This window comes from Rhinichthys klamathensis, unplaced genomic scaffold, assembly GCF_029890125.1.
Source record: "Rhinichthys klamathensis goyatoka isolate OS25496 unplaced genomic scaffold, OSU_Roscu_1.1 h1tg000487l_1, whole genome shotgun sequence".
In the NCBI taxonomy this organism is placed as follows: Eukaryota; Metazoa; Chordata; class Actinopteri; order Cypriniformes; family Leuciscidae; genus Rhinichthys; species Rhinichthys klamathensis.
In genome coordinates, this window is record NW_026606974.1 from 1552762 (window position 1) to 1580582 (window position 27821).

At 36.0% G+C, this 27821-nt stretch overlaps 1 protein-coding gene across 3 annotated transcripts; it reads right to left on the reverse strand.

The window, feature by feature from the left end:
• Positions 1-277: 277 nt before the first annotated feature.
• On the reverse strand, positions 278-26368 carry ralgds (ral guanine nucleotide dissociation stimulator). Of its 3 annotated transcripts, none has more exons than XM_056237445.1 (17): positions 26189-26368; positions 10378-10682; positions 10216-10290; positions 9878-10071; positions 9665-9789; positions 9155-9370; positions 8808-8911; positions 8431-8515; positions 6148-6225; positions 5896-5982; positions 5767-5799; positions 4706-4827; positions 4345-4618; positions 3479-3553; positions 3108-3380; positions 2896-3010; positions 278-2107 (listed from the first exon to the last, which is right to left on the reverse strand). In XM_056237445.1, the coding sequence occupies exons 1-17, from the start codon at positions 26366-26368 to the stop codon at positions 1932-1934; spliced, it is 2517 nt and encodes an 838-aa protein (XP_056093420.1). In that variant the 3' UTR covers positions 278-1931. The 3 variants fall into 3 exon arrangements, with proteins under 3 accessions (XP_056093420.1, XP_056093417.1, XP_056093418.1); XM_056237442.1 differs by lacking the exon at positions 26189-26368 and adding an exon at positions 23105-23441; XM_056237443.1 differs by lacking the exon at positions 26189-26368 and adding an exon at positions 19511-19811.
• Positions 26369-27821: the final 1453 nt, after the last annotated feature.

A 27821-nucleotide genomic window follows, 5' to 3' on the forward strand; every position in this document is an offset into this window, starting at 1 on the left:
GAAGAAAATTTGTAATATTGATCATACAAGCTCTCTTTGTACAAAAGATTAGTTGTTTTTACTTTCAAGATTCACAAGATTCTCTTTGGAACATATACTCAAATCATGCTGGAGAACAATATTGCAAAATTGAGAATATTCCTTGTAATGATTTTTTTTAATAAAAAGCATTTTTCCTTGTGGTCTCAGACTTTGGATCCCACAGATTTGATTATGTCTGTATATGAGACATGTGGCTTATGTAGGTGAAATCAAAAAACACAGAGACATCAAGTACTGGGCTCTCAGCGCCTTCACGTTTATTTGTAAGTTCTTAAAAAATGTAGTGCTCATTTGTACATACAAAGGTGCATTTATTAATTTATCTTTACAACAGTAAAATTATAAATAAAACAATTATAAAACATATAAATAAATAAAAATGGGGCAATGGCACAAACTGGAGTTCAACATTCAAACTTTGACATTAACATTCAGAGTTAGATTCAGACATACAAAAGGGTAAAAAAGGGGACAAAACCAAATACAAAATCAAGTCTGGATATGGCACATGTGTAGAGTGACAAGCTGCAGGCAGTAACATTTTAATTCATGTTTGTAGCTTCCTGACAGCATGTTTTGACAAGGAGATATTTATAACAGTGGAATCATCACTATTGGCATATATTTTCTCCATGCATTTTGATCTTTTCATAAATCATAAATAAAGCACAATCTATATTTTGTTCCAGTTCAGTTATATAGTTGGCATATTAGCAGAAAAGCACCAACACTTGGTAAACTTCTTTCATCATATTAGAATATAAATTCCTCTATATCATTTCTCTCGAAACACTCACACTAACATTCACCTCTGGCCAGGCAAACACATCTGTAAATCTCTCCTGATGGGAACAAAATCCCCTCAAATTTTCTGCTCACATGGTAAGAAAGCACTCATGGATAATAGATCACAATGCAAAAAGGCTTAGCAGGGTGAAGCCACTCACAGTGTTTGGTACAAAAAAGCTTTTCTGTAAAGATACAGCGTTCTATTATGTGAAACACAGAGAGAGGCCAGCTGCAAATAAAAGAGAACGGCTTTGGCATTGATATCTTTCTAAGACACGGATGACGACATTTGCACTCTATATGCATTAATAATATTATTTATGGTTATTAAATATCCATAAATAACAGCGTAAATCCTGCACCTTAGACCTGTCATCTCCTCATGCTCAATTGTGACTATCACAGCCTCCTCATGAAGGTAACCAAGTCACTAGGCAGTCAATAGAGAATCCTTCAGTCTCGATTGTTGCCGGAAAGGTAAATTTCGGGTTGTAATCAGTTCTGGGAAAACAGGCAAGCTAAACAGGCAGCAGCAACAGTCAAAACAGTCATGTAAAAGAACAAAAAGCAAACAAAAGACTGTACACTTTACATTGTTTGCATTGTACATGTAATACTGTAATCTTGCCATGAGCAGTCCTAATTTCTGAGAGACTGTGATAGCAAATTTTGCAAGAGTCCGAAGGGAGAACCGGTTTAAAGGGGAATCAAAAAGAAACCCCACTTTGAATTTGAAAAGGACCAAGGACCACATCAGCTCTCCACAAATCTCTTGCTTTAAGGACCGTTCTAAAGTGCTTGAAATGTTTTTGTTTAGTGTGCTCATGCATGAATGACTGCATTTGGTAAATGCTTCCCACACACAGTGTGTCTCTCATGTGCAGTCTTAAGGCAAACCTTGTAAGAACCACAGTGTTCCTCCTGTGCCTGTCGCATTGTCCGTAGGGACAGGAAACACAGGCATAGCTTCCTGTAAGAAACAAGCTGCTCAATAACGCAATCCATTGGATAAAAGATCCAGATAATACTGTGGCGGGATATTAAAGTGACTCTTGATAATCTTCAACAGTTTCAGGCTTGCTGAACTCAGAAGAGTGCTTTCAGAAGAAGCCCTTGGGTATTTTGAACCCTTTCTGCTTCATGCGTGGTAGAGTCAGGCTTGGGGAGCTCTTCGAGCGGCAGGTTTTGGGGGCACCGCGCTTCCTCAACAAGAAGTCGTAGTTGGCAGATGAGTTCAAGGCGTAGAAAACGTTTCCATTATCTGGGATTCTGAGTTCTGTGGGGTAAAAACAAAATATGGTTAGAAATGTCTACAAGCTTAATTTGGACATTGAAAATCCCATCAGAATCAGAGTTTTGCAGCTTTCAGTCAATATGCGTTCGATTTGAGGCTATTTAAATGCTTATGTAGTGACTAAACCTTTAGCAGATATAATATACATTTAAAACTAGTCTTTCTTTCTCCTGGATATTGGACATAAACATGGACATTAATTTTTTTTTTGTCCAATAAAATGCTCTTTAAGAATGAGCAAATATCACCTGCCATCAACTAGAAATAGAAAATAGCAATTCATTTTGTGGCTCATAACCAATAAATGGCTAAAATTTAAAACATTTATTTTAAAACAATTGTATATAAAATAAATATAAATATAAAATACATTAATTCATTAATTAATTTTGAAATATAAAATCGTTTTAAATATTTTATTTTAAATAGTAAAAGTTAATCATTTTAATAACTACAAGTGAATTTAGAGCATCATGACATTATAATATATAGTGTGAAAAATGGATTTTAATTTTGAGATTTGCTAAATCTCAAATTTTACAGTGTTACTAAATTATTGTTGTTTTAAAAGATAACTTTAAGAGAGCGTTAGATGATGGCTACGGTCATTTAAATAGGAAAATTAGCTTGTATAATTATATATATATATAAAAATCATCAGATACTGATAGATTAAAAACCAAATTTTACCTGATAATGTACCAATATATCCCTAAAAAAACAAGCCCTTTGATATTTCCCTTCCCAGCTTCCCTGTTTCAAGTTTTTACCTTTATGCTTTGAGACCCTCTGAAATAGTTCATAGTCTTCTGCCTTGTCATTGTCCAGGTTGTGCTTGACCATGGCTTTCCTAATGACACCAGGGGTTTTGTCCTGGCTAGTCACCTGAAAAACATGATCATTGAGATTAACTTTGCTACTACATCCCCAACATTCCTTCACCACTTATCTCTGTCAATCTCCCGTAATGTCTCTCACTCACCAGGATGCTCTTGTACATGTTGCCGTTGTCCGTGTCAAGGCTGACTCTGATGATGCAGCAGTCGTTCACCTGCTGGTTGTACAGCGGCAGGGACAGAGACGAGTAGTCAGAGACACCAGAGACCGACCGTTTGTGGAAGTGGAAGGCCTGCCCAGTGGAGGCGGACACTGAGGATGAGGAAGATGAAGAGGAGGTGGAGCTGCTGCAGCCAGACTCCAAACCCAAGCCTGATACAGAAGCATCCAAAGATGAAGGGGTGGGCGACTCCCAGAGCTGGAAAATAGTGAATAAGTGAATAAGTTTAAAGCTCATAAAAACAAATATATTAATTCAGTTGAAATGATAAAATACGCCCAGGAAAATGCAAATACCTTGGAAGAGGAAAAAGACGTAAGCTCCCCTGTATCTAAGGTTGATGTAGAATGTTTCACAGTTGGTGTGGATGTCTGGAGAAAGAATCAATAGTCAGGTTAATACTTATTTTACTCATTTATCTATTAAAAAAATAAATAAAAAAATGGCTGGTAAAAAATTCCATTCTATTTTGTCTAAATAGGTTAAAAATAAAACACTTAAAGTTAAAAAAAGGTCCTTTTAAATGCTGAATTCAAGTGAATTTAGGGATTATTATAATGTACAGTATGAATAACAGATTTTGAACAGATATGAACAGATATTCGTTTTGAGATTTGCAAGAGAGTACATTAATAATTTACATAAAAGTTTAGTGTTTTTAAATATGAATGTCTGAGTATGAACTATTTCACATATTATGTTTTATAACTAAATAGTTTTTGATGGAATGTAAATGTAAGAATAAGAGAAATTAGCTTTCGCAATTTGCTATTCAACAAATTGGCCGATACCTATAAATAAAAAAATCGGTAACGCTTCCTTTTACAGTCCTGTTACCCATGTACTTACTATGTACTTATTATAGTAATTACAATTACTGGGTAATAACTAGGTACTAACCCTGAACCTACCCCTAACCCATGTACTTACCTTATATTAGCCAGTACTTTCTAGGTTAGTACACTGTAAGTACACGTAAGTACTGTACTGTAAAAGGAAGCGTTCCCAAAAAATCTTTAATCTCGATTGCTAATCGTTTTGGTACTGCTATATCATGCATCATTGCCAACAATTGCAGAATTGTCTATATCTAAATCTATATCTAAACAATGTTTGCTAAGCATACCATGGGGTCTGTAAATAAACAATAATATGGCCTTACTCTTTGACTCCCTGATTCTGGGGAGTTCAGCAGACTGAGACTCGTCTCCTCTGCGTCTGAGCCGCTGGATCCCACTGAGGTGAGGCTGAGGGAATCTGCTCCATCTTTGAAGTTCTCCTTGAACTGGCTTAAGCGAGGTTGCTCAAAGGACTTTGTGTGTGACGTCCCTGCGCTGCTGTAGCCCGACTCCTCGCTCATGCGTTTGATGATGCCCCCCCCGTTCTTTTTGCACACTGACTCAGAAGGCGGCTCGATATCACAGGACATAGAGTAGCTGAAACAGAAAAGACATTATTTCTATCATATATCTCTCAAATGTTTTGTTTTCATATCCTTCACGTTTACTTTTTTTCTTTCTCACCTCTCAGTCTCTGTAAGTTTCTCCACTCTCTTGAACCAGTCAGTGAAGCGCTGGTTTCTGGCGAAGTTGTAATAATTGCAGGTCAGCTGCAGCAACTTGATCTGAGCGATCACTTCAAATTCCTAAAAGAATAAACAAAATAATGTACTTTGTTTATTTGTATTCATTTTATTTAATTATGAATGCATTTTAGTTGTGCATGCATTTATGCAGTGTTAGGCAAGTTACTCAAAAAAAGTAATTAATTACTAGTTCCTAATTACATCTTCAACAGTGTTTGCATTACTTAGTAATAAGTAATACTTTCTAAATCCCACATCAACCTCGACCAGTTGAACAATAGGTTAGGATAGACACAAAACTGCTCTTTTAATTTAATTCTTGCACTTTAAGTATTTAAAGGGTGAAGGTTACATTAGAAAAATACATTTTAACATTAGACGTACATTTTTTTATTAAATCCCCTATAGAATTGTTCTATAGTCTATACAGTATTTAATACAATTACATCAGAAGTAACTGTAATTAAGTTACTGAAAAATTAAGAGTAATCCCTTACTTTACTCATCAAGGGAAAAGTAATTAAATTACAGTAATTAATTACTTAGTAATGCATTACACCCAACATTACATAAGACCTGTTAACACCAAACAACGATAAGTATAACTAACTATATTAGCGTCCACACCAACAGATGATAAGATCCTGTTTATTATTAGCGTGTGGTGCAGTTATGTTGTCTGCTGCTTTAAATCACCAAAATAGTTAAACTCAGGTGGATTCTGATTGGCTGTCAATGTTTTTGTCATTGATCAGTTGGCAAAAATCGTTCTTCTGTGTCGTTATCGTTAAAGTTGTTATAGTAGTTAAGATATAGTCGCTCGTATTTAAACAGTAAAATGTTATTCTATGGGTGCAGTGATGATAACACAGTGTCTAGGTGTTTCACATCGTAGTAGCTATTATTACAACAGGTTAGTTAGCATGGCTGGAACATTGTATTGACCAGGGATGGAATTATGCATTTGATAAAATATGATTCCTGTGCACAAAGACTCACCTTCCTTCTCTTCTCAAAGTTGATCAGCCCAACCTGAAAAAACAAACAAAAAAACAACAACCAGAAATTATAAAACAGATTAATATTTTCCAATTACAAGAATATTACACTGATCTCTGTCCCCCTCACCTCAAGATGGTCTTTCATAGCAGTATCCAACATAACTAGGTCAGTCAGAAAAGTGCCAAGGTATGGAATAGTTCCTTGCACGACACCCTAAACAACAGTGAGAAGAAGAGATAAATAAACATACAGTTTATATTCTATTCAGGACAGATTCCTGTGATCTCTCCAAACTGAATAGCTGACCCGTTTTAACCATAAGAGGGCGCAGTAGCTTAATAACAACTGCTATTATGTGACATTTAAACATGTACATACCATGTCTCTTTGCTGCTGGTGTCTTCTCTGTGCTCCTTTGTGGTTAATCTCGATGATGGCAGATTTGGAGGTGCCCTCCTGGAAAATATTAGTTTCACATCATCATTTTGAGTTTCAAAAGGGAAAGCATTTGCATTGACGCAATATTAGCAAGCAGTATAACCTGAAGGCAGATAAGGATGTCAAAGTGGAATCTGAAGACTGCACTGCCATGATATACCATGACGTAGAATGGACGGGGAGTTTAACTGTATGGTGTTTAGAGATAGTGCCAGCCAACACCCAGGGGAAACCCTTTGGCATTAAGGAGGGCCGTTTATCTGGCCATACATAAGGCCTATGACCTCATCACAGGAATTCCCTCATAATGAACAGCAGCAACTGCTAGTTTCTCGGCCCCAGCACACACATACCAAGGATATTGTTGAATGTACGGAAAGGAAAGCTTTCATCATGCTTGGCTTGTTTTTTTTTCTATTGAGGTCAGCTATTTTCAAGGCAAGTTCCGAAAGTTACTTCTGCGGTGGAGATATCTAGATAACATCAACACCACTCAAACTATTTTTAATCCCCACACTTTCTGTCTGAGTTACATTTGTGTGTCATGGAACGTCAGGTTGCCACAACAACAAGGTTGTGATGAATTTGAATAGTATTCATCTGTTCTGTTATGTTAAATAAAACACCATTGAAACAAGATACATTAAATTGAGAAGTACAATTGTGTTAGATAAAACTTATTTTCAGAGAATGTTCATAAACATTCAGAATTGTGGGGCAAATTTTTTTTTGAATGTTTTTGAAAAAAAGTCTCCTATGCTTATTACCAAGTTGTATTTGTTTGATAAAAAAAAATAGTGTGAAATATTATTACAATTTAAAATAACTGTTTTCTATTTGAATGTTTTTAAAAGGTGTTTTTATTCCAGTGATGGTAAAACATCATTACACCAGTCTTCAGAGTCACAAGATCCTTCAGAAATCATTCTAATACGATGATTTGGTCTGATACATTTTCTTCAGGACAATACATGATACATTTTCTTTCTGAGGAAAAAATTACTGTTCAAAATTCTCTCTTTTCAAAGTTTCATAATGCTTTTAACACTAATAGATTTTTTTCAAGATGTCTATCAAATGCATGAAGCATTGTCCACAAGTGAAAAGTGCAAAAATGATGAGTTTGATGCTGTGCTCAAAACTCAGCAGGCCATTGTGCAATTGAATATGGCTTTTCTGTTTACCCTGTGGCTGCTATGGAAACAGCTTTACAGACGCTGAAAGGACTGTGACAGTCTGATGTTACCACATCCTGTCTTCCCCCAGCAACAGATACAGCAAACGTTGGTGGCTTATAGTACACTTTTAGAAATTTGAAAAATGCTTGGTGTTTGAACATGTGACTGCTAACGTAAGGCGACTAGATTTCTGAAAAAAAAAAAAAAAACGGGGACATTTCCTAGTTCAGTGGTCAAAATCTCATTGAAATTTTAAAAATTTAGTTATAGCCTAAATTTTCCAAAAAATAAAATAAAATATTGTAGCTTGAGTTCCAAATACTATCATTATTATTAATAATAATTATTATGATGATGTTTGCAGGTCACCAAATATCACATTATGAAAAATAGTAAATAGTAACCATTGCAAATAGAAAACGTTTCAAAACAGTATTATATTATAACAAATTAATGATTTTACAAAACAAATCAAAAACTGAAAGAAATCATTTTCTAATTCACAAACTGTAAATATACTTTATACAGTAATTACAACTTTTAAAAAAAAACTTTGCATATGTTATTTTATGCTTGTTCTTTTGGAAATGGATCTATACTATCCCCAATTAGGCTTATTATTTTGGGCTCATTTTGAGCAAATGTAATTGTTAAAAAGTGCAATAAAAAAATGTTTTATTTGTTAACATTAATAAAACTACATTCGTTAACATGAATTAACAATGAAAAATTATTCTAAAGAATTGATCAACCTTAGTTAATGTTAATTAAATTAAGTAAATTATTAAAATCAAATGTTGTTTCTGTTCATATTAATAAACTGAACAAACATGAACAATAAATAGTGAATACAAATAGTGAAAACAAAGATTAATAAATACTGTAAAAATGTATAGCTCATTGTTAGTTAATGCATTAGCTAATGTTAACTAATAGGACTTAATTGTAAAGTCTTAATTTATGCATATCTGGGTGTGCTATTGTGGGAATTATAGCATTGTGCCCGCAGAAAGTACATGTGCAAAGCAACAACCTTTTTACTCACCTTAATGAGAAGCTCTCTGCTGAGGGAGTAATTATTGTCATCTGAGAAGATTTCAGACAGCTCTTGGAAAGTACGATAGCTTTCCCTGTAAGCAGAAGAATACAGCTTGAGTCATAATCTATTACACCTTTGTGAAATCCAAACACTGTAAATAACTAGCATTGAATCTCCTCTGCTCCTCCATCTCCAAATGCCCCACTATAAAACAAGTCTTTCATAAAGCGGTTTTAGCTGCTTCAGCTTTAACTAGAGGTCTGTATGACTGAACACACAAGAAGCAAGCAATGCTACTATTAATCAGTGGCTAATGCTAATGCTAAAGTGTTAGCGTGTACTCTGGCTTATCATTGCTGACGGAAATCCAGTCAGACTCTTACCGAGACACATCCTCCCAGGTCCTCCTCAGCCTATGGATGGCATTACTCTGCAAGGCGGACAAGATGGCTTTCAGAGAGGAGAAGCTCTTCAGGATACGACATTTCTGAAGACAAACAAACAGATGTTCATGAACCACAAGTTTACTACATCAGAAAAGCCATTCATATAAAGCTGGTTATGTGATAAAAAAGTGTCAAAGTGAATTGGTTTACAAATCATGCACTATAAAAGTGTTTTGAGGTCATAGCATTATATAAAATCATAACTACGCAAGGAACCAGGCGAAAATAAGTATTTATTAATCGATAATCTGCCTCCGTAATCAAAATTTGTGTGAGTGTCTCACCCTGGCCACTTCTATCCAGTGTTCAATGCGTTTCGCTCTTTGAAAGGGTCTGAGAGACCTGTTATCCAAGCAGGTGGCAATCACACAGTTGGTCACGCTGTTGAACTGAGCAACAGTGGCACGGATGGTGGGTGCCAGGTGCTCTTTGCCCTTCTTATCCCGCTGGGACCATATGCCACCCAAACAATGGTAGGGAACAACCCTCTTGAACAGCTCCTGTGAAACACAATGAGTTCAGTCGTATTCACCAGTTTAATTCGATTTGTACTATGAAAATGTTTTGCAGGACAACTTTATTTACACTTTAGAAATGTATTTAAATAGAAAAGTATTTAATGACTTAGAAAAGTAATGAACTTTGTTCAAAGGTTGTGGTGCAGTACAGTCCTTATTCTTTCTTCAGTTTCCCTACTCCTTTGCAACCAAATTAACCTCTCTAACCTTGTCCCTACCAGCTCCCTACTTAGACTTTTGCCATTAAGACAGATTGACAAAATCTTGATGTCTTACCGCATCCATGACCGTTAACTGCTCAGCGACAAGGGCAGGACTGAAGGACATGAAGTGTGAGGGGGAGAATTCATCCTCCAAGCTGCTCTCCTCTGGTGTGGCAAAGGGGCAGGTGCACAGATCACCTGAAAAAGAATAAGAGAAGTTGTCACAGTCAGTTTGAAAGTCCATTTATCAGTTGTTCAGAGATTCAATCATTTAGTGAAATTGTACCTTCAAGCTCAACCTCTGACTGGTGCCGTTGCTGGAAGTGTTCCAGCAGGTTATGGGCTCGTCTCTCCAGGTCCGATCCAGAGAAGTTGAGTTTCAAGTAGGATATGAGGCTCTGCAGGCATCCATGGTCAGGAGGGCTCCAGAAATCCTCAGAATACTGATCCAACCATGCACCCAGGATAGATGAGACAGTACTGTCGAGCACATCAAATTAAAGTTGCACCCATATTAAAATACAGATAAGCCAATTATATTATTTTCATGTAATATGACAGATAAATATCGACTGATACCAGATATGCTAAAAATGGGTTCAGTTGAACAACATAAAGACTTACTTTTTAAGTTCTGTGTGGTCCTCTGAGGAGAGTTTTGGCTTGCCTGAGACTGGCTGATCATGCAGTTTGGCATACCTAAGATAGATAACAATGCATTGTAGGTAAAATTGTAGTGTATGATTTAATATTTCTAAAAGCACTAGGGATTGATGACACGTTTACCTGTTAAGCAGCAGGTCCAGCACTTGTTTGGTGGTGGCGAAAGCTCGGTATGTGCAGAGGAAAATAGTGACATATGTATAGTCCTTCCCTTTGAAGGCCAAAACCATGTACTCCACCAGTTTCTCCAGTGTGCCAGCCTTAATGGTCCGACCCTTGCAGGTCTCGTACAAACTGAGGGCGGAGTCTGTCTCCACGCCCAGCCATCGCTGCCCCTTACTGGCCGTCTGGTGGAGTTGCACCTTTCGGAGCGTGATGGTATAGATGGCTCCGTCCTCGACTTCCTCTCCGATCTCCTGAACTGAGCTCTACAGATAAAAGAGGGAAGAAGGACTGAATATTCTGGTCCTTGTATCCTTATCAGACATTTTTCTATTTTATATATATACATACATATCCTCTATTTGAATATATTTTAAAATGTACTTTATGCTTGTGATGGCAAAGCTGAATTTTCAGCTGCCATTACGCTAGTCGTTAGTGTCACATGATCCTTCAGAAATCATTCTAATATGCTGATTTGGTGCTCAAGAAACATTTCTTATTATCATCAATGTTGAAAACAGTTGTGCTGCTTAATATTTTTGTGGAAACCATGATACATTTTTTCATGATTCTTTGATGAATAGAAAGTTCAGAAGAACTTTATTTGAAATATAAATCTTTTGTAACATTATAAATGTCTTTACTGTCACTTTTGATCAATTTAATGCACCCTTGCTGAAAAAAATCTTACCCCAAACTTTTGAACACTGGTGTACATAAATTATATATAGGCCTATTTAAGGAACAATATCACAAATCACAAAACCTTGTATCATCCAGACAGGGGCAGTTTTTTATATACGTATAATGGACAGATTTTTAAGTTGAAATTATTTGATTATGTGATCAGAAGAAAAAAACAAATGTCAAATATAATTTTTTTCGGTCATTATATATATATATATATCTATATATAAGAGCAAAGATAATTGGTTATTAATCATATAAGTGCTATTCTTCTCACTGCATTGTTTGGTGAATTTGCAAGGTCACTCAGTTATAGCACAGCAAGAGCTTTAAGGGTGAGTCTAGGATTACTGCTCATTTAATACTAAATAATCCACACACAGCCTTAACACCAAGTGCACAAGACCAAGAGTGTGGCTCTTTATCAGCCACTGTCACAAGGCTTACCCAGCCCTTTAACTCCACATCTTCAATGTGCAGTGCATAGACATAATAAATACATAGACGCCCTATTGGCAGCTGGAGCGTACGTCAACGGCGCCGCCATATTGCGGAGGGCAACTTTCTCATACTTCTCATAACGAGAATTGAGATAATTGCCTGTTTCGTGTGCTGCTTGGGGCTGTACAAATCGCCACACAATTGAAAACAGGTCTCGAGGAATTATCTTTCACAAGACTGAACATTTGTTTCTGGTATTTGGTTATGATATAATTAGTAATAGTAATGTTCAGAGGAGAAAAGCCGTGAAATTTAAAAATACTACTTACTGTTATTGTGTCACGAAATGTTGTTTTAATAGTTTTTCAGTCGACAATGTAGTTGTTTAAAGCTCAAATCTGTAGTTTATTTATAAAGATAGCGCCTATTTAAAAATTTGATCTGACGTTTTCAGAGTTCGGAGATCCAACGCTCTGCACCCCGCCTGGAACAGCCTTTCCTCGGCTAGTGCTTCTGACGTTTGCCGCTGGCTCTGATGTCTCTAGTTAAACCTGAGATATAATTCGTCTTGTGTATATCTAACGGGCGATCTTTGGTCTCACAAAAAGAGACAGGGTTGTGACATTTTATTTTATATTGCCTATGTAGGAATATTTTTAAATATATAAATTATTTTATATATACATTCTCTTCACTGTATGTAGGCCTATATAAAATAAAATGACAGAAATATTTTTGTTAAATGTCAGTTTAATGATCAATATTATAATGTTTCATATTTTTTTCATATTGTCTAAATTATTCTGCAATTGATATTACATTGTATTTGCTGTTCTTATTATTATTGTAATATTATACCACTTGCGATTATCAATGTAGTACAGCTATGCTGTTAAATAATTGTACTATTCATAGTCACTATTTAACTTATTATTTTTTATTGTCTATATACTGTAATTGATATTTCTTATTCCATTGCTATTATAGTATTATACATAAACTATATGCTATTATCAATATTTGTATTATTATATTATGTACTTATGATATTATATAATTATACTATTCATTACTATTTTATTTGCCGTATACTGTTTGTTTATTTTATTGACTAAACTATTTACTATTACTTCTCACTTTATCTTAAATTTTCTATTTGCATTGCACTGTAGTTGTACCATATCATATGTATTACCATAAAGGATCCATCAGTTATCTTTGTTATTGCTAAAATCGGGTCAATCACAGAAAATGCCTTTTCCACAATAAGAAAACTATATTTAATTGAATGTAAAAATTAAATTATATCTTCATAATTCTTATCCAAGAATAAAAAGCCAGATAGCCTACATGACAAGCCTGAGCTTCGACAATTCCTTATTAAAAAAAAAAGTTGTATAAGTCTAACTATCGAGATTTTAAATAACTAGAGATGGAACTTTTTGTACACCACGTACAAACCACTGAAATCAGTTGATAAATGTTTTTGTTGTTTTTTATCCAGAAAAACCGCAGCTCACCGTTTACTTGCATTTGATTACAGTGCAGTCTTGCCCTCCGCAAAATGGCGGACGCGTTGACGTATCGCAGCAACGTTCCAAAGCGGCCAATAGGGCGTCTATGTATTTATTTTGTCTATGGTGCAGTGCTCTAAGCAGTTAAGTTTCTCTGACCGATAAGACAGAGATGTCTCATGATGCAAACGTTGCTCTCCAGTCTCATTGCAAGATAATGTGCCACCGGAGATTGATTTATTCAGCAAAGGTCTAAATTCTCTCTTCAACCAACAAAAGTTTGTCAATATTACTGAATGATTTCATTCCATAAGTATACACAATGCTAAATTGAGAAAGCCTGGAGCCAGTAAATTGAAAAAGGGTACTAACTCTGTAACTGACGTCATTATGGAAAGTATAGGGAACTCCCAGGGAACCTTGAGCTTTGCCTCAGGCAAAGAGCCAATCTGTGGTGTGTATCCTGTGTAAGTGTGGGCGTGAGTCAGTGCATGGTCATTTGAACAGCTTTCTCTACAGGAGATTGGTTAAACACAGATAACCCAACCCCAGCTCTCCGCTCAGAAGTAGCTATGGTAACAAACACACACGCCACATAACAGTTTCTTTCAAAAATGGTTGCTGTGATATTTTGGAAGTGCATCAATGGGCAAAAAAAAAAAAGGAACAAAGTTTCTTTTGCTTTCAAGCAATGTTGAAATGTTGCACAAACCTGTAAAACACACAAGATGTTCGATGTCTGTATGCGAGACAATTTCCCTCTGATGATCACAATGATGGTGATGGAGATCTCAGAGTATATATTATTATATTATATTATATTATATTATATTATATTATATTATATTATATTATATTATATTATATGATATTATATTATATTATATTATATTATATCCATCCAGGGCTGTAGGCAAGGAAACACCCTGGATGGGTGGCCATTATATTATATTATATTATATTATATTATATTATATTATATTATATTATATTATATTATATTATATTATATTATATTATATTATATTATATTTGATCCAGCCAGGGTGGCCATTATATTATATTATATTATATTATATTATATTATATTATATTATATTATATTATATTATATTATAACATTATGTAATCTTATATTATATTATATAAATATGAACTTGATGTGCGTAAATAAAAAATAAAAATAAAAAGGGGATAAAGACCACTTCACCAAAACAATAAAACAAAACAAAAAGTGAATCTACGCACACTCTGGGAAGCCCCTTGCTCTTTTGACATTAGTGGGGAGTAGATCGACCACAGAGACCTGAACAAAAAAGGCCTGACACAACACAAGAGCACTGTAAGGGACCCTCTTTGATATCTGACATTTCAAAACAGAAACAGCACCTACACTCAGCTGTACTTTCTAAGGGAAAATCCACCTCATATCTACAGGCCGCTAGGGAAAGCGTAACAAAATGTTTGTATGATAAAAGAATATTGTTTTGCACTAATCACAGGCTTTGCTTTTTGCTGAAAATGTTATGGTATAAGGCATTAAACAATTTTCAAACTCTGCATGTTGTGAACCCCTCGACTGCCTCTGATCCACTAAAGCCACAGGGTTTCCTGTGAAAAGACAAAAAGTGCTAAAAAGTTACTGCGTAACAGCTTCCTTGACAGATGCATCCTTCACAAACAATTCTTGGAACACATAAAAACAATGCAGAATTCCTGCTGTCAAAATCAGGGAGGAGTTAAAAGATGTTAGAGGACAAGCCCAATTACGTGTCCTCTTTAACATATTAACATTATATAACAAATCAAAAAAAACAAGATATGTTAAAAATAGACTTAAATATCAACAATCCCTGTTTTTGCATTCCAAAACAGATTGATTTGACATGACATGGACTGACTTTCCACAGTCATTTTAATACACTAGCTGTTTTTGTGTGAACATGCTACTCATGGCGTGAAATGCTGAAAAACACTGAGACCTGTCGCAATGGACAAAGACCGTCTGATATCTGATGTGTTGATATCTTCAGCTGAAAAATAGTGCATTTGAAATGCAAGATCACATTCTATATGCAGCTGTAAAAACAACGTGAGAAAGTAAACGAATGAGGTCAGATGAAAGGAATTTGAAGCAGCAGTGATCAATCTGCTTGTGCTCAGCGTCAGGTGTCCTCCTGTTGATTATTAATAAGCCGGGCTTCAAAAGGCTAACATTCATTCGTATTCTTCATAATGTGTCATAACATTGTCTGAATACCTTGCTTTTATTGCCTTGGCTGCGTATGACGCATAGCTGTGAAAAATATTGTCTCTGAGAATGATTTTATCTTGTAATATGATAATTATAAATGCCCTAAACAGATCACTGCTTAAGCCACTGTAAGCTGGGACCAAATCTCTTTTCTGTTTAGTAATGGCCAGAAGCAAAACAATGCTTATTTGTGTAATGCGAGTTATGGATTTGGGTTACGTTTCATATGTTCTCTCAAGATTCACGGTCCTGTACGATTATTAACCTAGAGAGAGATGGGATATGTCGAGCGAAGCTGCAGAGTGTGTATTTTGGCATTGCTCAGTAGGTTTTTCAGCACACTCGGTTACAGCACATTAAACCTCAGCTCGGAGTGATGGCCAGATTCACTGCTGCAAACATCTACAGTGGAAAAAAGGCAGAGAAAGGTTAAAAGGTGATTTCTCTTCTTATCCACCTTAATTTGGAAGTTTCCAGACTCTTCTTTTTTTCTACCATCCTCTGACTTCTTTTGACTTCTTATTGGAGTAAAATGTAGCCTTGCCACCATGGTAATAAATTACAATACATTAAACTAGAAAATTGTTATTTTAGATTGTAACATTATTTTACTGAGCATCAACTTTCTCCAAAACATTGGGTAAAACATCACTGAGCGGCAATCATTAACCTCCGATGAGCTTTTCTCTATTGTTTGCATACTGTGAATATTTTCAATTTGATAAATGGCTTTATCAGTATTTTTCTGGCTTGGATGTTGTTAATAATAACAGGATGTTGCTGTCGCTATTTTGCCTTTGTTTTGGTTGTGCCAAGATTTTCATGAAATCTGCTCAAGCATTTTAGAATGGGATTAGCAGAACCAAGGAAGGAATTCTCCACTATAAGGCCTGGAGAAAGAATTACGCCTGAGTGCAGCCCAGAACTGCTGAGTGTGGTTGCTGTCCGGCTCCAGAATAGCGCAGATGTAGATATAAGGAATGTATGCATGCATGGTGTTATTCTGAGAGCCGATAATTTCTGCACATTAAAGAATTGTATTTGTCTACATTCTACATGAAAAACCACAATCAATGTATATTATGGTCATAAAAAGTTGTTCCCATGTGTCACATGACCAAAATTCATTGATGTTGTATGGCTTAATAAGACTTGGCGCATCAGGATGGATAGCCTAATTCAATTGTTGGAGTTGCTGTTGTATATTAGAGTTGAACAGACAGGATATTGTTAAAAAATTCACTTCATATCATCTCCCATGTAAAGTCACAATTTCATTTTTGGTGAACGATTCGTTTAAAAACTCTAGAAGTATGCTATTCTATTCCATTCTATTTTGTACAGTCACTTTTACACTTGGAAATATTCATTTGGCAGACCATTTATTCAAAGTGTTTTACAATGCATTTTTATCAGTTTGTGAACTGAACCCATGACCTTGGCATTGATAGCACCACTAGTTGAGCTGCTTTTCTACATGTAACCTAACAAACCTGATTTAAGTATTTGTACTACACATTATACAATTGTTTAAATACATCAACGCTCACCTACGTATCCCTGCCTCTTCACTCTGCCACTTTCCTGCCTCTCACATCCAATGTTCCTCCCTCTCACCCATTTATTTCCATTCAAGAGATCTTTCATGACAAAAGCGTCTCTGTATGTGTCAATGTGACCCCTGTCTGTTCTCCTCCTTAATCAAAGCTCAGCTCCGCTGTCCTCATTATGACGTTCTGAGTTCAATCTATCAAACAAAGGCCTCTTTAAGAAGAATGGAGAACTCGTAAACAATTTTGACAAACCCAGGAGAACAATGACAAAAAGTATTATAGCGATAACCCCGCGTTCCCCGTGCCCAAGTTAAGTTTGGACTCATAAGATTTTTTTTTTTTTTTTGATTAATACTTATATTCAGCAAGGGTGCATTCAATTGGTCAAAAGTGACAGTAAATACATTTATAATGTTACAAAAGATTTATATTCCAAATAAAAGTTTATATTCATCAAAGACTTCTAAAAAAGTATAAAGGTTTTCACAAAAATATTAAGCAGCACAACCATTTGCAACATTGGTAATAATAATAAATGTTTCTTGAGCAGCAAATCAGCATAATAGAATGATTTCTGAAGGATCATGTGACACTGAAGACTGGAGAAATGATGCTGAAAATTCAGCTTTGCCATCACAGGAATAAATTACATTTGATATTATATTACAATAGAAAATATTTATTTTAAATAGTAATAATATCTCAGAAAATGACTGTTTTACTGTTATTTTTGTTAAATACAGCTTTGGTGAGCATAAGTTTAAAAAAATCATACTGATCCCAAACTTTGGCAGGTAGTGTATGTCCGAGTCATCAGTTTATGACAATAACACAGCATTAAAGTGCTCTTACACAAGATCTTACACAGGTTCCTTTATGGCAGCTGTTACGTTAAGAGATTAGCTGATCTATGTACTGAGCCAATGATCCATTATACAAGGGTACTTCTACTTTTACATCCTGCTGTTTTGGTTTAGATCTTCAGGGATGATGTAACCAATTCTGAGCTCTTGCCAGGCCATCTGCAGGCTTGAATCCCTTTAAAAGCAGAGATAAGTGCCTATAGTACCCCCTTTTTTACAAGCCATCCCATAAAAGAAAAAGGATGAGAGAGCACAAGATAAGAGAGAGGGATTTATAGCTAAATTATTCGACCATTGCAACTCCATCCATCACTCATGGTTACTCAAGGGCCAACTTTTTAGAGGTTTGGAGCTATACATGCCAACTATTTTCACATTAAAATGGATGAATAAGAAAATATGATTTCTTTAAAGGAGAAAGGAGAAGGGTTCTAGTGCTGTGCTGGTGGAATGGGAGATTTAACCATCACTAATTGTGTAATGAGAGCCGATTAGATTTAGTCCAGTGAAGGTTAGCAGCTGGTGACACACTGGAACCTTCTTTTTGTGCATGACTAAAGTAAAGCTGCAACATCGTAAACAAGTTTTGGTGTGAACTGCCGTTTAAGTCACAACAATGTGCTGTTGTATTAAAAGACAAGATAAAAAGGGGACATGTTGTTCACACACCATAGACAGATATCTCAAGTTTAGCATAACAACCTAGCAACCGTAAAATGCATGACTGCCATGGTGATAAAATAATTGACTTGGCTTCAAAAAATAACCTAGAAAAACATTTTACACTGGAGAGTTTAAGAAGTCACAAATAGAACATCAATAATGAAAGTCTTTCATCACATCTGGCAAGTTAATGCGCTGTCACGTATTATATAAGAGGTTTTCAAATATAATCATTAATTCTCAACTGATATATCTGCAATATTGTGGGCAATCTCATCATAACAAACAGCCCCTGTTAAACTCTCAAAATAACATAATATCAATAGCATCTGATTGTATTGACCTTTCTTTCCATGTCCTTAGCTGAGGGGAGCCTGTGTTTTTATTTAATGCCTAAAGGGGACGTAAATCTCATCTGACTGTTTTATTTCCATGGCCCTTTTTGGGGAGAATTTAGAGAAGGGAAAGTTGGAGAAAAAGGGGAACGGTGTACTCTTGCCAAGATTATGGAGGAGACTCAGAGTTTTGGTTTACTTCATGTGGGCCTTCAAGCACAAGAGATTTGTGTAAATGCATTTATTCTGTCTTTTTGTGGAATATATATTGCTTCAGATGCAGCTGCTGTGCCAACTTTGCAGATGGCATAAGACTAATTCATACAAGACAAAGATAAATAGATAATATAAAGCCAAAACAATCTGCAACTGAGCAAAAAGTATTTGAAATAGAGAAAAAGTATTTGAAAACGTTTACTCTAAGATGTTCTAGCACACAGTTTTATATAAAAGAAAGAAACAATGGAAAAGTAGAAAAAAAAAACACTCATGCCAGCTCAGTAGCATATACATCGACACAATTATGCAAAAAATGCCAAGAAAACATGGGAAGAAACGAAAAAAAGAAAAGAAAATCATATAAACAACCATTCATTTCAAAGCAAGAATACAGACAAGATGTTAACATTAACAAAGCTAAATGAAATAACATTTCCAACAAGGCTATAACTAGCTCAGTAAAAAAAAAAAAAAAAATATATATATATATGCCTATTTATAAGAGTTATACCCTAATTGAAAGAATGTGATTTGAGCAATGACGTTTAAATCTTTGTATTACCTCCAGCATAGGCAGATCAGGGTCCAAATGCGTAAAACTATTTAAGACCACCGGACATCCATCTCCGGCCGCGATTTCCAGCTTCACCCCATCCCAAATGTTTTTAATTCTCCATGTGCTGGACTCAAACAGCTCATCCGGGCACGTCGGTTTGATACCCAGAGCGTCCGACTGCATCCCCATAATGTAGACCATAACCGAAAGACTGTCACTGTTTACGATCTATTATTTTATAACAAACTCCATATTCTGTCATTCAGACTTTTGGTTTAGCTACGAGTGTCTGTATGGGCTCGGGACTTCGGGTGAAGTACAGAAGGGAATACCCTGCCTGAGCCGCTAGGCCCCGCCCCTCGCCGAGCGGGAGCGCGCGTGTGGCCCCGCCCCTTCTATGACTAATCGTGATGTCAGGTTCCGGGAAACTCTGTTGTGCGCTACTAAAAATATCACTTTTAATCGCTTGATTATTACCCAACAGGCCATAAATAGACGGGTGCAACTGTAATAATTATGTGCCATTAATTCAACTATCAAATGATTCATTATCAAGCTTAGGTTTAAATGGGCATTTGTGTATAAATAAGAGGATCTGCCCACGTGTATCAAATTGAATACATTTTTTAAAAAATAAATAAAAACAACAATAATAATAATAAGTGCATTCAACTCTTCTATTGTCTCTATATCCTTTTTGACTAATTTTATATAAGAAATACAAAATAGGCTACATTTCACATAACTTTTGGAATTGTGAACCAGGCTTTGACTGTTTCTAAACAAAACAATAAAAACACTTAAATAACATATGGTCTTTCAGTATATGGTACAGCTTTGGTTTGTCAGTAAATCTATTAATCAAATTTGACAATCAATATATATATATTTATATAAATAATATGTTCTCAAATGTAGACCCTCTGTATACTCTATGAAAGGGTGCAAGAAGGGCTCATGATTAATGATTATACCGTGCCACTTAAATAAAGATATTCTTAATAGTCTACGGTAATTGGACCTTTCAACCAGGCCGGCTCATTAATACATTTTCAATGCTCTTCCTGATCCATACTTTTTGGGACACCCACCTGTATATTAATAACCTAAATTTTAGGTTATTCCTGGTTCAACCTCAAAATATGTGTTTAGCTACTAGCCTAGTTACCACAAAAACACACACACACAACCCAAGCATGATCTTACCAGGAGGATCTTACCCAACGCCATGACCCTGACTTTAATACATACTAATAGCGCCCTCTGTTGGAAAATACTGGTAACTTACTCTTCGGGCATGACTGCAACACTGACGCAAAGCTCCTAAGGAAACTCAAACCCAGAGGAATTGTGTTTTGCGAGAAAGAGAAGCAGCTGTGCACCTGGTGTTTTCCCATACTACATTTTCCCTGAGGTAACCATTATGATGATATAGTGAAATCTGACAAGACAGACGGCTGTTTGAAACGCAGTCTCTGTGCTATAGGAGCTGTGGAGATGCTTTTTAAATATTAGGCTACTTAACTTTTAGGTGCACTGAAATATTTTTTTGCGAATTAATATATATATATATATATATATATATATATATATATATAAAATCGATTGAATGATTTACACTCACATTAAGAAACCAGAGAGACTAAGTAATGTCAATTACATTTTAAAACACACACACACACACACACACACACACACACACACACACACACACACACACACACACACACACACACACAGACACAGACACAGACACACACACACACACACACATATATATATATATATATATATATTTTTTTTAAGTGTAATATTTCACAAAATTACTGTATTCTAATATATAAATATACCGTATATTGTATTATTAATCAATATATACATTAAAAAGTTTGGTGTAGGTAAGATTATTATTATTACAATTTTTTTGGAAAGTAGTCTCTATGCTCACCATGGCTGATTTTTATTGGATCAAAAATACAGTAATATTGTGAAATATTACAGTTTAAAATAACTGTTTTCTATTTGAATATTGTATTATTTATTCCTGTGATGGCAAAGCTGCATTTTCAGCATCATTACACCAGTCTTCAGTGTCACATGATCCTTCAGAAATCATTCTAATATGCAGATTTGATGCACAATATATATATATATATATATATATATATATATATATATATATATATTAACTCTTCTATTGTCTATGCATATATATATGTATATATAGAAAGGAGTATGGAAAAGTTCTTCTTGATCCTATAATCATTTGACTGTGTGTGTCTGGGCAAAAGAACAAAAGAGAACAAATGAAGCTTCTCCAAAGAATTATAAACCATGCTGGTGCTGAAAGAGAACAACAAGCTGTTATCTATCAATCTCAGCAGAGAGCAGTGCAAATAGTGGTTGTGCAATTGAGTTCCAGCTGCGGTAGAGATAGCCTTAGCCTAAGTATACATGTTATAGCAATCCCAAACTTTTGGTGCCATGGGTCATCTCTGTTAAAGAAAAATACTGCATGGACATTTAGGCCCATTTATATGGGCCTAAATGTCCATGCAGTATTTTGCTTTAATTTTTATTTTTCTCATTTGTTCTCTTTTGTTCTTTTGCCCAGACACACACAGTCAAATTATTATAGGATCAAGAAGAACCTTTCCATACTCATTTCTATCAGGAATCAAGGCCATCAGAGCTCTCACATAAATGTTAGCAAACAATGTTCACCCTGAACCCAGTCTCCTCTCAAACCATGTGTCAACCTGAGAAAGAACACTTGTACTTTGAGAGTACACAATTTCAAATGGGGGACAAATGTAATGAGCCTGCAAACAAGTTATCTTGTATATGCTATAATTATTTTTCTTGTTTGCATACTCATCATTTCAATCTGATACACAACAACCCCGGTGTAACCTTGTCAAGGGAAAGCAATCTTTTTTTTAAAGTGCTTACAACTCCAAAAAGATTTAAAAGCACATCAATTCTGAGTGATTACTTGGAATGTATTGAAAAGTTGACGTTTTTTTTCTCTTTCTTTCTTTCTTTCTTTCTTTCTTTCTTTCTTTCTTTCTTTCTTTCTTTCTTTCTTTCTTTCTTTCTTTCTTTCTTTCTTTCTTTCTTTCTTTCTTTCTTTATTTATTTATTTACTAGGTCAAAATAAAGGAAGACCAAGAAGAGGATAAAGTACACACTTCTCAGCCTGTGGAAAACACCTGAAAGATACTATCACATCCAATAATGGTTCAAAAGGTGCAGGAAGCAACTTGTCACTCCATTCACACCCACACACAAACACTACCGCCTTAAAGACATGTCAAACTGTAGCACTTATTTCAATATATTTCTATAGGAGCAGCCCAACTTCCAAAGAAATGTCTTTGCATGGAACCGATTTAGAATATTTTTCTATAATGCCTTTTTCTGTAATCCAGTCAACCAATAACACTACAGACAACATTAAATATGAATAAACATAACAATGTAATCATCAAATATTTATTTTGACTACATTAATAGAATACGATCAGCTGATAACTAGTTCTGATAAGACTAACTATAAATTTGCAGACTATTAAAGTACAAATAAGTAGTTCTTCTTACCTGTTTTCTTTCATCTAAACCTTCCAAATCACAGAACAGATCATCATTCACGTACATGCAACCAAAGCCACACCAGCGTATCAGTTGAACAAGTTGATCAATTCTGTCTTTCCAGCACATCACCTTCCCGAATGAGTCTTTGTACCACAAACTGCAAGGGATCCTCGATCTTGTGACAAATACGAAGCGCAAAATTCTCCTTCCCCATTCGCTGACCCCAAAACACTGGCCCTGTCCGACATGTGTGGACTCAAACAGCTGTATCAATAAGCAGGGAACACGGTAACACAACTCTCTCACTGAAATCCACAACATCTACTGAAGTTTTTCTCATAAGCTCTTCTATTAACCTTCAAGGTTACCAAGGATTCATTTGTAATGCACAAGCCTCCGGGAATTTAAATAGAATTCCCACACAAAACAGAAAGTGCAAGTGAAGCAATCAAACAAAACTAAAAACCTGTGTGACAACTTTCTGTTCCAACATGATCAAACCATGTGAAGGAGTAAATGTTCACATGGTGTACTACGTGTAAGTTATCATTTTACCCTGCGTTGTTATCCTTCTTTAATACCCTACCAAAACATTGGTTCTTTACCCAGAGACAATAATCCTACTTATTTTAGAGTCAATCAGTTTTTTAATAGAATGTTGGTGAAATCAGGTTTTACTGATTTACAAAACACATTCTAACTGTCTGATAGTTCTGCAATCTATCTGATAGGCTGATTTCACACAACTTCCAGGAGTAAAAACATTGTTAAAGTATGATTTTTTTTAAAAACAAAGTCAAGGTATACCAGATTGATGAGAAATAATGAAATACGAAATAATCACTGGATTTGACAGTTTTTTAGGTTAGTGAAAGGTATTGAGTTTTTAGGTATTAACATTTTTTGAAAGGTATTAAGAGTTTTTAGGTATTTAATGCAAGACAAATAGATTTCCACTGTTCATTCTGCTAATTATGTATATGAAATATTCTATAATTATTGTCTGTACAGTTTTGACTGTTTTTTTCTGTACAATGATTTGCAGATACTGCCATGCCATTAATTAAATGGACATTTCTTGGCTAGAATAAGATGCAGTATGGATCGTCAAAGGTCTGGCTGTGTGAGACTAGACAAAACCTGACCCACAAACACAGACCACAGGTGGATACTGATGTTCAAGAGGAAATACCTTGTCAATGCATGTCTATGTGGCTTAAAACAATAATGTTGTTATAACATGCCAATGTGAAACAGCTCTCAATATGGAAGTGCAATCAGACAACAGCTTTAAGTATTGAAAACATCTTTTCAAAAATAGGTCAAAAACTTAATTCACTGACCTCATGTACTTTCACATACTTACATTTCACAGAGCTCACATACTTTCCTTTCTTGAGTGCCACAGAAACGCCATTCTGTGGCTCAATTTATTACCCTGCTTTATTCTCTGGAGCTCAATTACAATTCTAAGCCGCTTTGACACTCAGAACTTGCCATTTAAAAGTGCTTTCTCCTCACGGCTGAGGCCAAAAGAGAAACTATATCAAAAGCCCTGTCCAGTCAATGAGTACAGACAGCCACTGGCTGAGACACGGATACAAGCCGATCCGATACCACTGTTGCCAAACATCACTGCTAGAAATATTTTGATCATTAATCAAATAAAAGTGTTGTACTAAGTGTATTGACATGTATTAATCTTTATTTTTATTGAGATCAGATATTGAGATCAATTTAAGGTGTTCATTCATTGAAGTAAGACTTAGTTAGGAATTGAGCATCCATGATAAAGAAAAAAACATCTGGTTGAAAACACATGTGCAAAATTCTTAGAAAAGTACTCTGTATTCATGTTGGTTGCAGGTGGTTAATTCAAATGAATTCAGTAACAAAAAAGTTACATTTTCCTTGCACGGTGAATAGATGTAAGTGCACATCTAAATATATAAAAAATAATAATTAAAAAATTTAAAAAGTTAGTAGGTTTTTTTTACAAGCATCATGGCTTATTAATTAAAAAAGTTTTTGGGGAGTCGCACCACATGATATTTTACAACCTGGTCTAAGATTGACTAATGACTAATGTATTACGGCTAATTATCTCATATTTTAAGAGACTTTTTGACCTTGACTCAGCCATGGTGGTCTGCATAGGTCCTCTGACATCATTTCCTTCTTTATGTATTTCCTCTAGGTTTGGCAGAAAACGTTTAAAAAAAAATTATATTAAAAAGCAGTAAAGCAGTTTTGTTTTTATAATATATTTTTCCTAAGAAATAATAATAAAATATGCCTAATAAGGTTTTGTTTTCAAGAGTTTCAGAAGTATTTCAGAATTTACAGTTGGATCACCCAAACATTATTTTACTTTCAGTCCTCCAAAAAATATCTAAATTAATTTTTATTTAGAAATTAAAAACATGCCTAAGAGGTGTATGCAAAGACACTGCAGAATGAACCGCACTTTTAACATTTTTGAATAAATGAATATTAACCCATTTCATTAACAATTATTCAAACAGATCCAAAACAAAAGCCGCCGGACCAACAGTGAATCACATTCATTTCAAGAGGACTCATAAAACTTGAACCAGTTGCAGTGCAGTACTGAAGTGAAACATATAATATGCAACAAAGGAATCCTCTGTAACCTGGACACATACTGACACCTGCAGAAGTGCTGACACATAAAAACATCGGCTACTTAGCAAAAGTAGCACATTTCCCTTGAACATCTCTGTCCGAAATGTGCCACTGACATTTAAAAAAAGAAAACGCCAAATAACCACGGGCAACATAGCAACAACATCCTGTTCCGCATGCCAAAAGTAGAACTCACTACTGAGCGTAAGACAAACTCCAAAAGCCGTTATCGATTAGTTGTAACCCGTTTAATGACAACTGAGGAGAACAGAGGAATAGAGGACCGTCAGTTAAAGTCCTCACTGGCTCTAAGCCAACATGCACGAAAACAGCAGAATACAGCCAAAGGGTGAGTACATACTTGAACTAAATGAAAACACATGCACACAGACACGAACTCGCACCAGGTGAATCAGAACGAAACAACTGCAGCCTCTCTCTTACCAGATCATCCAGGATGGAGACAGGAAAATCAAACATGCACATCTTCACAGGCTGAGCCAGGGCTTTATGCAGACTGAACAGAGACTTGGGCTCCATCTTCCCCGATGGAGAGAGTGCAGGCTGCTGTCCAGGCGCCTGCTTCATATTAGGGCTATGCTGCTCCCCCTTGTCCGCTCTCATTGAAACACAACTCCCTCCCTCCCTCTCTCCCTTTCCATCGTTCCCTTTCCAGAGTGAGTGCACAGGCACTCTCGCTCTCTCTGTATTTCTCTGTACTAGTTTACACGCAGCACAAAAAGGAACTTGCTGCCGCTGTCACTAACACTCTGTTGCCATCTACTTCTCTCGCCTCAGAAGACGGTAAGAAATCTGAAGAACTCGACCTCCTCCCAGTGCTTCCTTTTGCACATTGTCTCTCCTTCTAACAATCTCCTAACCATGTAAACACCCACGCCCATACATGCGACGTGGGTATGCAGGTACATCTCGCTTTAAAATGCAGTGTCTGTCTCTCCCTCCCTCTCAAGCCAGCTGTGCATCACATTCAGTCTAGGGCTATCGCTCACACTCCTGTTTTCCAGCTCAGGAAGATCTAGGAGAGTTTGGCCGGGTGTTTTTCTGCCTTCTGCTGTGCTTTTCCCCAGGCGTGCCCCTCCGAGACCTTCTGTTTGTGTATCTGAGAGCGCTTCGGCAGTGGAAAAGTGCTCTCTGGCTCATGTGCTCTGTCCATTTTGCACGAGAGTGTGTTCTCACTCGCGTGACCAGTCTGCCCAGTGACCTGTGCAGCTGGGAGTCTGAATCCTTCAACACACACACACACACACACACACACACTCTCAGATCCATTAAAGAGTTGAAAAAAATTGCAATGCCCTATCATTAAATCCAGGTCACAAAGCTTTTCATACAAAAGATCTGTCCTATACTAACACAGCCTTAATGGTAACAGCATATGAGACATTTCTCTTCTGCTCTGAGTGAGTTAGGGTATGTGCACAAATACATTAACGTGGAACTGTTCGTATAAGGCATAAGCAACAGGATGAAAACGCATAAACCCGAACAGCACACGGTTCAATACCAGAGGGTTGCATGTGATGATTATCTAACGGCAGACATAGTTGAGGACCACGGGGAGGTGGCACTCTATTATGAAAGCACAGACTGTGGGAACTGTTTTGAAATGCAGAGGATATCCTACGCAGCCATAGAGCGATGTGGTTGCCATGGAGACAGCAAACGCTCAACCTTTGAAAAGAGATGCCTAGAGGAACTGCAATAAAGCCCACAGAGACAGTATGCCTGACTTATTTGCACAAGAGCACCGTGCCTCACCACAAAGATGTGTGCACAAAAGCAGTTTCTATTTAAAATTTATCTCAGATTTATACATTTTTTCCCCCTTTCAGTTGCATTCTGTAGTCTGCGTGACATTTAAAATTCAGTCAGAATATGCACTAATATGTCTTGCCTACATGTGCCTCATTCCATTCATGTCCAGACATGTGCAAGTTCTTGAGAACAACTTGGATGCTGGAAAACTACCTCTCTCATGGTGGCTTCACTGGTTCAAAGACTTGTTTACTGGATAGAGGCAGACCAAGGAAATGTAAAACATTTTTAAATGTTTAAA

Coding starts and splice junctions, on each gene's coding strand:
- ralgds (XM_056237442.1), bottom strand. CDS start 23,419: ATGTTGTGGATTTCAGTGAGAGAGTTGTGTTACCGTGTTCCCTGCTTA. Junction 10,683..23,104: donor GTTTAGATGAAAGAAAACAG/GTAAGAAGAACT, acceptor TTTTATCTGTAG/AGCTCAGTTCAGGAGATCGG. Junction 3,554..4,344: donor CAGAATCAGGGAGTCAAAGA/GTAAGGCCATAT, acceptor TTCTTTCTCCAG/ACATCCACACCAACTGTGAA.